Raw genomic sequence first — 12,527 nt, 5'->3', positions numbered from 1 at the left:
CCACCCATACCCCTACATTTATCCCTTACCTAACACTATGGGCAATTTAGCATGGCCAATTCACCTGACCTGCACATCTTTGGACTTGAATCTTGAATACATTACAGTTCTGCTAATTTCTCCAGGTCATAGGTGGTAAATAATTGAGGCCCTAGGACTGATCTTTTAGCACTCTACTACTCACACAAAAGGAGGTAGCTCCAGTTGCCAAAGTCATGGGAACACACCGAACATCCTGCATTAGTTAAGTCGTTAAGTGTGACCATTAGACCCATATATACTTGAAGGTCAATAACGTTTGATTACCTTGAAGGTCAACCTAAGCTTTGGACTACATCCTAAATTGGGTGAGTACTGACTATGTGAGACAAAGAACTCAACATTTATTCCAACTATGACCCTTAAATATTTCCCATCATGATCCCATCTCATTGCCTGTCTCTCTCTTCTGTATTTCCCATCAATATCCGAAATCGGTGACTCTCTCTCTCTTGTTTTCCATTGCTATCCCATCCCAGTGACTATCTCTTCTGTTTCCATCTCTTTCCTATCCTAGTGACTCTCTCTCCCACGATTTCCATCATTATCCCATGCCAGTGACTCTCCTACTTCCCATCTCTTTCCCAGTCTCTCTCCTATTTCCCATCACAATCCCATCCCAGTGACTCTCTCTCTTGTTTCCCATCTCTTTTCCATCCTAGTGACTCTTATTCCCATGTTTTCCATCACTATCCCATTCCAGTGACTCTCCTGCTTCCCATCCCTTTTCCATCCAAGTGACTCTTTCTCCTATTTCCCATCACTATTGCATCCCGCTGCCATTTTGAATCTTCACTAACCAACAACAGTCAATGGCTCTGTTTATCAGACATCGAATCTCTAATGGGATATCTTTTTTTATAACACCGGTGTAAAATTCTTTGACAGGTGACATTAAGAAAAGGTCATGTATCACTATACACTACACAGACTATGCAAATTGAATCAAAAATGTAGCAGCCAGATTAGCTGAGGTAAAAAGTATAAGGTCACACAAAGTCAGTCAAGCTGGAAGTGCTGAAAAGATGCTTGTAATTACTCTTTTTAGTCTATTAACTATTGTTGTTCTATCAGGATTCAGGGGTATATGAAAGCCATGGACATGAAGTACAAGATAAAGTAATGTGTATTTACTACTCCCAGAGGATCAATTTGCCTGGTATTTTGCAGCTTGGAAGAGCAAAACACACAAGCGCTGTTCGCCTTTCTCTCCACTGAATTTTGTCTTTTATCAAAGATTATTCAGAAGACAGCCACGACACCGGGTACAATCCATCCACTTGGAACAGAATCGCTCTGTGATTCCGCTGCCATGTAGCGATCAAATCACTGCCTCCTGACACAACATCGGAGAGACCCTGTATCCTCTTGATAAAACCCAGGAACACGCGAGGATCAAAGCCTCACCTGCCAACTGATTTTTCACGGAGGCGAACGCGATGCAAATTTGTCGATGGGATCTGACGGAAATTTACCCAGCCCTGCCCCTGTACAATCACTGCATGAACTGCTTGACAAGTAAAATATGTCTGTCAGCTTGATATGAACTGACCCCTTTTTTTTTCTCTATCTATTCATCGCATTTTGTTTCCTGTCAAGCGAGTACTGCTAACTTTAGCGTAAGCTATAATTCACTCGTAATTCATCCTGGGCACACGGGGGATTGGGCTTTTGGACAGAAGTGCAGCTCAATCATACAACAGACCCTGATGTGTTTGAGTCCAGCTTCTCTGAGGCCTCCCAGTTCATTGCTGGCAATTGGGTTAGTTTGTTTTTAAATTAAAACATTTAAATGTTTATTTCCCCTGTGGGCCCTCGCACACAGCAAAACGAGGGTTTGAAAACGATTACATTATACTGTTTAATAAAATATATATATCTTCTTACTGGTTGCTCCTCTAGTCTATGAATGCCTAATAGCAGAGTGCCCTTTCGGGCCCCTTCTGAGTATCCCACTGCAGCACGGAGGGACAGCTGTATTGTCAGAGATGCCTCACTTCAGATGAAACATTAAACTAAGGCCTTGTCTGGATGCAAAAACTTCCATGCCGTCATTTTGCACGTGGTTTTCCCTGAATCCTGTCCAATTATTTCACCCTCCGCCTCAAACTGATTGCAATCGCATTGGGAGATGCACCAGCACTGGGCAGCTCCAGCTTTATAAACGTGACTGTGCTTTAAAGACACTTGGTTCCTGAGGAGCACCTTGGAACATCCGGGGGGAGGAGGGGGGATCATGGAAGGGGCTACGTGAAGGCAGGTTCTTTGCTTTCTTCCTCCTAGCACAGCACAGAGCCAAAAGGTTTGGAGGTTCCAAGGAAAGGTCTAGAGGATGCAAATTCCTTGGAATTCCTGGCTGTTAACAGGGCAACTGGAATTAAGTGCGGCTAGTTAGACCCAACACAAGCAATGTTCACAATTGTCCAGGCAGTCATGTGGCAAACAGACTGCGCTCTAGTTGTAGAACACCTCTCGCTTTTGGCCCATTCACGGAAACAGAGGAAAGGCGGGTGGTTTGCCAGAGTCTGCCACGATGGCACCTTGGTGAACAGGAGACTTTGGGCGCAGCTGTCGTCCAGGGTTTTCACTGATTTCCTTGGCATCCCTGACATGGTCAGTATGAGAGCCAGCGCTGCCCAATACTTATCCCTTAGCCAAACATCACAAGGCAGACAATTAGGCTGTGAGAGCTTGCTGAATACAAATGGGCGCTGTCCCGTTTCCCAGCAGCGCAACTGCTGCAAAGCACTTTGGGCTATACTGAGCATGTGGATGGTTCTATCAAAATGAAACTTTCTTTTAAATTAAAACACGACAGTTACCAGCGACCTCCAAAGTGAAGACGCTTGATTGGATGACAAAGCACCATTAAAATAAACAGATAGGTGGGTGCAGTTTTGAGAGCCCACCAAGAGGGGTCACTAACAGGTTAAACACAGCATCATATCCCGAAGGCACCTCGTGCTCAACTTTCCCCAGTCTCGTCTGAAGCAACTGCTTCTGAGGTCCAGCAATAACAATTTGGAACTGACAAGGAGTGGTTAAGATGAACAGGAGAGTCCAGCCTTATGCGGCTGGATAAACATGTGAAGGAGGGATTGAGTGGGAGAGTTTGCCATTAAAGTGAATGAAGAGAGTGGTAGAAGGTAACTACGATAACAGCAAATGGTCTGAGGTGTACCTTTCATTGTATTCCCCCCCCCCCCCCACTTATTATTAAGGAATGTGTATTGCTTAAAAAACAAAATCTCTTTCCAGATATCTTGCGTTTCTACATTGCAGTTTCCAAATGCATGTCATTACTTTGTCCTGTTGTACACAAGTGTTGCTCCTGAAACGTTTACCCTTCTTTCCTTGTTACAATACTGACTGTCCATTCATTTACAATCATCAGCTTCTGTTTCTCTTTCACAAGTTTTTGTTGCCTCCGATTCCTCAGAGTGTATAGTGAGCAGGTGTTCAGTCCCAACTTTTATTCAGTCAGCCAGGATAACCTTGTATTTTAATTGTTGCTCTAGTGTCTTTCCGTAACTTCAGAAAGAGCTTGACACAAACGTCTTGGGTGATTAAGTGGAAGTCAAAAAAAGGTAGTGCTGGAAAAGCACAGCTGATCAGGTTGCATCCGAGGAGCAGGAGAGTTGACATTTCGAGCATAAGCTCTTCATCAAGCACATTCCTGATAAAGAGGTTATGCTTGAAACATTGATTCTCCTGCTCCTGGATGCTGCCTGACCTGCTGTGCTTTTCCAGCACCACACTCTTCGACTCTGACTCTACAGCATCTGCAGTCCTCACTTTCTCCGAGTGATTAATGGAAGGTTTGTGAATCATTCCCTCTCTGTCCCTCTCTGTCCCTCTAGCCCCGGCTTCTGTCACACTCGGAATGGATTTCTCTGGTACCTCATGGTTGTCGCGTGCTGTCAAGCTTTGTGACCAGGAAGGGCTGAGCTTCTGACCTTCTGTAATGCTTAGCTCGCAAACTGGGAGTCAGCATCATCATGGCATCAAAGGAAGACATTCTGCCCATTAAGTCCACTCCAGCTCTCTGTACAGCTATCCAGTCTGTTCCATTTGCCCATCCTTTTCCCATAGCCATGCAAGTTGACCTCCTTTAAGGGACCATCCAGTTTCCTGTGCAAATCACTCACTGACTCCGCCTCTACAGGGCCCATGTTGACAGTGAAGCCCAGGTCATTACAGCTCACTGTTTCTTCACATCCTTAAAACTCATAGCTCAGAACTGAAACTCTGTCCTTGTATCACCAGCCAATGGGATCAGGTTTTCTTTGTCGAATTTGTACGTCTCTATCAGGCCACGTCTCAACTTCATTTGTTTCAAGGAGAAGATGCACCAACCTCTCCAATTTCATCTAACCTTGTTGCTAAAATCCCTCATCCCTTCTAGCAAATTTTCTCTGCGGCCCCTGTAGGACCCTCACACCCTTCCTATCATCGGATGGACCGGAAGTCACATACAGACCCAGAGTTCATGCTGAAGCCTGGCGATGCCAATAACTCATCACCACTGCCTTCCCTCGAAGCTGCGCCACTTGTGAGAACAGGGGGTCAGAGAATGACTAATGTCTGTGGCTGAGCATTGGCAACCAGGGCTCCCCTCTGGCAGGCATGGAAGATCCCAAAGTGCTCCTTCAACCAAGAACAGGGGAGTTCTCCTCAGCATCCAGTTCAACGATTATCCTGTAACCCGTGTCGATAAGATGGATTATCCGCGCAGTGTCACAAAGCTGTTTGTGGGATCTGGCTGTGCTCAAATTCACCTCCACCCCAACCCCCACCTTCACCGCATTACAGCATCGACTACTGTCAGGAATTAATGGAACCGTTGGTGCATTTTGGGATATCATGAATGTCAGGAGAGAAGAATGGGATAGAGCATTGACTGTAATGGATAGGTTTGCTGGACGGTTGGTTTGCCAATCAGTGTGATGCCTACACCATGGGTTCAATTCCCATCACCAACTGGGGTTACCATGAAGGACTCGCCTTCTCAACCTCTCCCCCTCACCTGAGGTATACTTGTCCTCAGGTTAAATCACCACCAGTCCTTCCTCTCTCTCTCTCTTTCTCTCTCCCGCTATGATCTGGTAAGACATGACAATACCATGGGTGTGATGTTTTATAGTGACACGACAATACCATGGGTGTGATGTCTTATAGTGAAGGGAAGAATTAATCTTATCTTCAACACAGATACAACACAATAAAAAGAGAAGAGTTTTATATGCCACATTTTGCACCAACAATCTCATTTATGCTTGGATATTCCTGTCAGCGCAAAGTAACGTACCAATCAGGCTTTTGATGCTTTAGTGCTTCCAAGTAACTTACTGAAAAGGGTTTAAATATGTAACTGACCTTTGGCAATCGTTCTGGGTCACCCGGATGTCTGGGGATCACCTTCTGCAACCGCTGGAAGCCATAATCAATGGTGGGCTCGTTCAGAGCTGTGAAAAGGAAGCAGAATTGAGATCAGTGAGCATGCCAGCACTAAGACACCAGAAATGAGACTTACACAATTAGGCAACAAAGTGGCAACTAGCCAAGGTTCCTGCGACTGACTCCTGCGAGGCTTGACCTGTGATCATCCTCATGGGCCAGGGACCTTAATCGTTTGAACAGGCTCATGCATTTAGAATGGTCACAGAATGGAGGTACATGAGGAACACTGACTACCCTCCCTGAGGAACAGCCAAGACCAACTGAAGGGGTCTCCTCCTGTTGCCGTGGACAGTTAACAGTGAATTGCTGAGCAGTGTTTGGATGCTTATAATTCCTCCTCTCACTCAGGGTACTGAGGGCAAATGAGCCACACCCCCAAATTGTTGTGCTGTTCAAAGATGTACCAATAAAGCTGGAATGTCCCTATGCTCAGTACTACACAGTACAATCCATGAGGGAATCGGTTTAGCTCAGATGCCTGGATTGTTGGCTCACAGACCAATGTGACACCAACAGCGTGGGTTCAATTGCCATCACCGGTTTGAGGTTACCACGAAGAACTCTCCTTCTCAACCTCTCCCCCTCACCTGAGGTCTGGTGGCCCTCAGGTTAAATCATCCACCTCCACCCCCACCACCCACCACCCACCACCCACCACCATCCTCCCCCGCCCACCCACCCACCCACCCCCAGTCGCTTCTTTCTGATAAGAGAGTAGCCGCTATGGTCTAGGGCAACACAACAATTAACCTTAAAACTGTAGAGGGAACATTATGTTCTGTGTTACTCCTTTAAGAAAAACGTTGGGCTTAAACAGAGAATCAAGGTTTTACACCACAACTGTGATTTCAAAGTTGTGCCACAGCTTCTAAAAATTCAAAAGCAAAACACTGTGGACAGCAGAGATCTAAAATTAAAAACAGAAAGTGCTGGAGAAACTCAACAAATCTGGCAGCATCTGTGGAGAGAGAAACAGAGTTAACCTTTCAAATCCACTTTGATGACCTCATTCCAAAGGAGAGCCATACCAGACTTGAAATGTTTATTCTGTTTCTCTGTTCAAAAATGCTGCCAGACTGACTGATTTTCTCAGGGACTTGTTTCTTTTTTATTATTTTTGAGCATTCAAAGTCTGCAAAATGAATTATGCAATACTTTGAATTAAGTGACACAAATAACAACAGCAAGATGTGCTAAAGAAAAGTATCAGAAGAGCTGACTGGGACGATCTGGAAAGCAGCCATGAAGATCTGTTAAAACCTGTTAACACATCTTAGCGGATAAAGTCACTGCTTTATACAGCGTCAAGTCGAACAGCAATCCCATGTTTGACTCACAAGTCAGCGCTGACTGAGCTATGGCAGAGATTTCAGAACCACCTTGGCCATTGAGAACTACCGCAAGTCAAAGATACTGCTCCTAATTCCTGCCCGTCGTGTGAAACTGAATGTGTGTCAACATTGGAGGACAGAATTAGGCTGAGTTCACAGTACAAAATCCCACTGTCCCTCACTGCTTCTGTGGGACATCAGTGTCCACTACAGTTAGGGGTCAAGCCGATTTACCAGTGGGTGAGGAAGGAAGATTTAGAAGTAAAGAACACAGAGGAACTTCCATTATTATTCAACAATAACCTTTTTTTTTCAAATGACAATCCATAGAGGAGTATGATTAAATTAAATATCTATACATAAATATTAAAATACTCCACTGTTAGAAATAAGTTACAAAATTTCAAAAGAAAGGAAAAAAAAATCTTTGTAAAATAAAACGTTGACAGGTGTGTTCCATTTTCAGCATTAGGCATGGGGCTGCCAGAACCCCCTACCAACAGCTGCTACTGTTACCTCCAACATCGCCCACCCATTCGCCCCTCCCCTCGAAAAAGTGAAAAAGCAGCAGCAGGGGATGGGGGGGGGGGTTCAGCTCGACGCTTAGGAAACAGCATAAAAGAGCTGTAATAAGTCTGGGATGACAAGAGTGGTTAGAGGACATTTACATCTGAGCACCTTGAATTCAGTGCATAATTGCACCACTAAACCCCTTAACTTGTCATCTGCCAAAAAAAAATCCCAAATTGTTGTCAGTCATCCGCCACGCGGTACTCATCCCAGCAAATTCCCGAGTGACAGGGCTTCAGCTATGAGCACTGCAAGTGACGCCTTATCAGAACACTCTATTCAAGACAAGTAAGTGGCCGTTATCCCACTCAAATCAGCTTAATGATTAAGGTTTTGTTCAATGTCAGGAAAAAACAGCAATTTGAATATAAACATGTCTTCATGACATGTAAATCATCAAAGTTGAATCTATAGAAAGAGAAAAGCAGCATCCAATGTCCCCGGCCTCTTTAATCTTATTTTGATTTTCTTTTTTTAATCTCACTGTTGTGTTGAGCGACTGGGGTGAGCCAGCAGAAGGCTTTTCCCAAAGCACAGCAAAATGAAAGCTTTTGTTCATCATCACCTTCAGGTTCACCCCATGGACTAGTCAGAGCCAGACGACCAGGTGGCTGTCTGTCTGGAGTTTGTTTGACATTTAAGGCTGGAAGTTCAAACAGAAGTCCAGGTTTTTGACTCCCTGCTAGCTTCTATGAGTGTGCATGTGAGGGCGTGTGTCTATGTGTGCATGTGTTCTATCTGCGTGTATTGTGTCTATGTGTGTGTCTGCATGTATCTGTGCATGGTCTGTGTGTGTTGTGTATCGGTGTGTTGTGTCTATGTCTGTGTGTATCTATAATTGTGTGCTTATGTCTGTGTATGTGTGTGTGTATGTCCACGTCTGCGTGTATCTGTAATTATATGTCTATGTCTGTGTGTATCTCTGTGTGTTGTGTCTATGTCTGTGTGTTCTGTAATTGTCTATGTGTCTGTGTGCCTATGTCTGTGTCTCTAATTGCATGGCAATGTCTGTGTGTGCACGTGTCCATATGTGTGCACGTGTGAAAGAGAGAGAGATGCAGACATCTCAAGAGTGAAGGTGAAATCTCTGATCAATCCTCAACAGTAACAAGGCAGAAGGGGGAACCCAGAATGACTTTGTCTGGGTTGTGAGATCCATTCTCTGCCCTGCCCCAGAATGTGAACAACAATCAGATTAAAGAGAGCGACACAAATTTAAAATCCAAGTCGGGAGTGTCTGCGAATTTCTTCTTCCCAACTTCTTGCAAAGTACCTGACCTGGGGTGGGGGTGGGCGGGGTGGATAGGGAGTAGTAGTGTCTAATCTCAGGGAGGCAGAAAGGTTTCTGCAATTTCACACAATATTTACGCCCCAACCAAAGCCAGAGAGAAACAGGTCATTACAGTTGCTCAGGGGAGCTTGCTGTCCATAAATTGACTGCTGCATTTTATTTTTTAAAATAGCAACTGCACTTTTAAAATATTTAATCAAATGTGAAGGGCTTTGGGAAGACTTGAGATTGTGAATTGAACTGTGTAAAATGGCGAGCCTATCCTTTATTTTTGGCATTTTAAATTATTTGGATTTTCCAAAAACAGCAGGTTTTTTTTGGTCAGATCTAAGCTATCTGACTTGGTTCTGCTGCCTCACTACCCTTATGTGTTTATCTGCATGTTATGCTCTCAGCAGAACCTACAACTTTCCCTTCACCCATTCGGACTTGGAAATATATCACCATTCCTTCAGGGTCACTGGGTCAAAACTCTGGCACACTCTTCTTAACAACATGGTGGGTCTGCCAATAACAAGTGGACTATTGAGGGTCGAGAAGGCTGTTCATTGCCAACTTCTGGAGGGCAATTAGGGATAGACAGGGCCACATCCCATGGATTTTCTCCCATGGTGCATTGCAATCTGTTTGTCTAACGAACCAAAGTAATTTCAACAGCCTGGACTGTCAAGTACAGCAAGTTATTGGGAAGGCGGTCAGAATATTAGCCTTTCTCACATAAGGGTTTGAGTGCAGGAATAATGAAGTTGTATGAGATCTTGGTTAGACCGCACCTTGAGTCTCGTTACCTCAAGAAAGATACTATTGCCATTGGGCGAATGCAATGGAGGATCACCAGATTTGTTCCCTGGAAGGCAGGACTGTACAGTGGAAGGAGCTTGGCCAACACGTGGCCTGTAGAGTTTTGAAGAATGAGAGGTGATCTCATTGTGACCTACAAAACCCTTAAAGGGATAAACAGGGGTGGATGCAGGTAGGATGCCCATTCCTAATGAAGGGCTTTTGCCCGAAACGTCGATTTTTCCTGCTCCTCGGATGCTGCCTGACCTGCTGTGCTTTTCCAGCACCACTCTAATCTTGACTCTTAAGCTCCAGCATCTACAGGACCCACATCTGCCTGTGTCCCCAGATTGCAGAGTATAAAACAAGGTGACGCAACTTAAAATTAAGGGGGATGCCACTTAGGACCAAGATAAGAAGGAACATTTTGACTCCAAGGTTTGTGAACCTTTGCAATTCTGTCACCCAGAGGTCTGTGCAAGCCCAGTATTTAGAGTGGAGGTTGATACATTCCTGATTATCAATGGTCTACAGGGTTATGCAGACAAGCTGGGCCTAAGGTAATGAAATATTCAATCAGCCATGATTGTATCAGATGGTGGAGCAGGCTCGAAGGGCTGAATGGCCTACCCCTGTTCTCCTGTCAGTTAAGCAATCTGTTTAGACTGGGAAGCTCCCAGCTCTCTGCTGAGTTGACATCTCTCTGCCAGACAGTGGTGGGAAAGGCACAGTTTGGAGGGTGCAGAAGAGAAACAGACCAGCTCCTGAGTAACACAAAGCCATCAACAAGCCGAGCCCCTTCAGTGAATGCAAATGCAACAAAAGCACAAAATTGATCTAAAGCTCCTTAAATGAATAGGGCACTCATACAAGAAACAAGATGAGAGCATACGTTATCGATCTAACGTCCCTACTGGAACCTGACTGCATATATAACAGGAAGCGTGGACCCAAGCTCAGCTTGACTCCCGTCTTTCAAATACATGAGAATATTGACCACTCAGGTGAGGCTAGGAAATGGTATGTGAGCTATACCAGCTCCTGACACAATGTTGCAGGATATTCAGCACCCAAGCTTCAGAATAACACATTCAAAAGAAAGCGTATGTTTTAGAAAACCATAGGCTTTTGACCAGCTCAGTCTGGCTGGTCCAGACTTCGAGAAGGCAACTTGATCACGTCTTGATGTTAAGCGCTTTCACCCCCTGGTCTGTAAGTCACAGGTTCACATCCCACTCAGGAGGTCTGAGCTCAAAGCCTTGCCACCATGTACATCCCTTTAGCCGACTTCAATCTCCATTTCATTCTTCATCGCCTCAAGACAATGGCTCCCGCTTCCACATTGCCCATCCAATGCTGCTGCCGTTTGCTGTGCCTCTCAACCCTGGCAGAGTTTTTGATGGACTGCGTCTCAAAGGGGGTCACAGCCTTAGTCAGACCTTCCACTTCAGAGTCACAGATCATGGTTCAAAGTCAACCTCAGGACTCATACCCAATAGGTGTGCTGTCAGAGCTGCCTCATTCTGAGGTGACACTGTGGAAACCCAGGTGGACAAAGACATTTCAAAGAAAGTTCTCCAGGACAGTATTAATCCCTCAAGCAACATCACGCAAACAAACAATCTGGTCATGATTTCACCGCTATTTGGCAAAAGTGCTCCCCACATTACGGCAGAGTCAAAGAATTGTTCTGGCACAGAATGAGGCCATTTGGCCCATTGTGATGGTTCTATTACCTTGTGCCAACCTCCTGCCTCTTCCCTTGCTTACCATCTCTATCGAAATAATCATTCAATCTCCTCAGCATTGGAGCAGTGATTGCATGTCCAAAGAAACTGCAAAGCACTTTTGGGTGTCCTGAGGTTTTGAAAAGTGCTACACAAATGCACGCTCTTCCCAACGATTGCTTTGAGCTCCCTGTACACATCCCACAGTAAAAGCAAAGCTATACTCTACAGCCCTCTGTTCACGTGAACCAATTTTTTATAATTTCGCAATAATGAATCCTAAACATGTCAACAGAGCTTCAGTTCTTAATCAAAAGATTGTCTGATTTGACTTGGGGAGGAATTTGTTTTCTTGAGTTGTGCTGCCAAGAGTGGCAGAATGATCGACACTTCATATAAGCAATTAAAATAACTTGTTTAAAAACTCCACTGATCTAGTAGCCCATGGGCATTAAACAGTACACAGCCCTGAATTGCAAAATGTAATAAAGTGCTGCACACATGGAGTGCTTATCCTGTGACACATATTAATGTCATTCTGCAGGAAAACAAATATGTGCTGGGCCGGGTCACTGAGCAACGGGATTGTCCCGGCCTCCCGTTCCTCATTCTGTAGCAGGATGGGGAGAGGGGGACCAGGCTGGATTGCCCTGAAGGAATGTCCAGCAGGAAGCGGGAACATGCGGGCGGCAGTGCGGTGTCCGTCAACACAATCCAGGCAAAGGCACAGGCAGCGCAGAGCTGATGTGCCAGCTGTCCCAACAAGTGAATCTGGCCAAGATACGGCCTGTAGAACCTTGAACAATGAGAGGTGGGAGTGTGTACGTGTATGTTTGTGTGTCTGTGTGTCTGCGTGCATGTGTTCTGTTTCTGTGTGCGTTGTGTCTATGAGTGTGTATGTCTATGTTTGTGTGTCTATGTGCATGTGTTCTGTCTGTGTCTGTTGTGTCTATGAGTGCATACATCTATGTTTGTGTGTTCATGTGTCTGTGTGCATGTTCTGTCTGTATGTGTTGTGTCTATCAGTACCTACTTGTGTGTGCATGTGTCTATGTGCGTGTTCTGTGTGCGTTGTGTCTATCAGTGCGTACATGCATATTAATGTGTGCATTTGTCTGTGTGCGTGTTGTGCCTATGTGTGAGTCTGTGTCTGTGTGTGTTGTGTCTATGTGCATCTATGTCTGAGTGTATCTGATTTTGTGTATGTGTGTGTGAAAGAGAGAGAGATGCATACATCTCAAGAGTGGAGGGGAAATCTCCAAGATGGCAACATCTGAGGGAGTGGTTGTGATTCGCCTTTGTCCAAGAACAGACGCACTCCTGGATGTT

At 45.0% G+C, this 12,527-nt stretch overlaps 1 protein-coding gene across 8 annotated transcripts in view; it reads right to left on the bottom strand.

Moving 5' to 3' along the window:
- The window catches only part of ebf1a (EBF transcription factor 1a), a 456,422-nt gene that overhangs the window by 73,921 nt on the left and 369,974 nt on the right, over window positions 1-12,527 (bottom strand). For all 8 annotated transcript variants that reach the window (XM_072591112.1, XM_072591113.1, XM_072591117.1 and 5 more), the window contains one exon: window positions 5,416-5,504. In XM_072591112.1, the coding sequence (XP_072447213.1) occupies window positions 5,416-5,504 (89 nt within the window). The remainder of the gene's footprint in view (window positions 1-5,415; window positions 5,505-12,527) is intronic.

The sequence above is a fragment of the Chiloscyllium punctatum genome, chromosome 20 (assembly GCF_047496795.1).
Source record: "Chiloscyllium punctatum isolate Juve2018m chromosome 20, sChiPun1.3, whole genome shotgun sequence".
In the NCBI taxonomy this organism is placed as follows: Eukaryota; Metazoa; Chordata; class Chondrichthyes; order Orectolobiformes; family Hemiscylliidae; genus Chiloscyllium; species Chiloscyllium punctatum.
The sequence above is the reverse complement of the archived record's forward strand: the minus strand, read 5'-3'. Positions and strand labels throughout refer to the sequence as shown.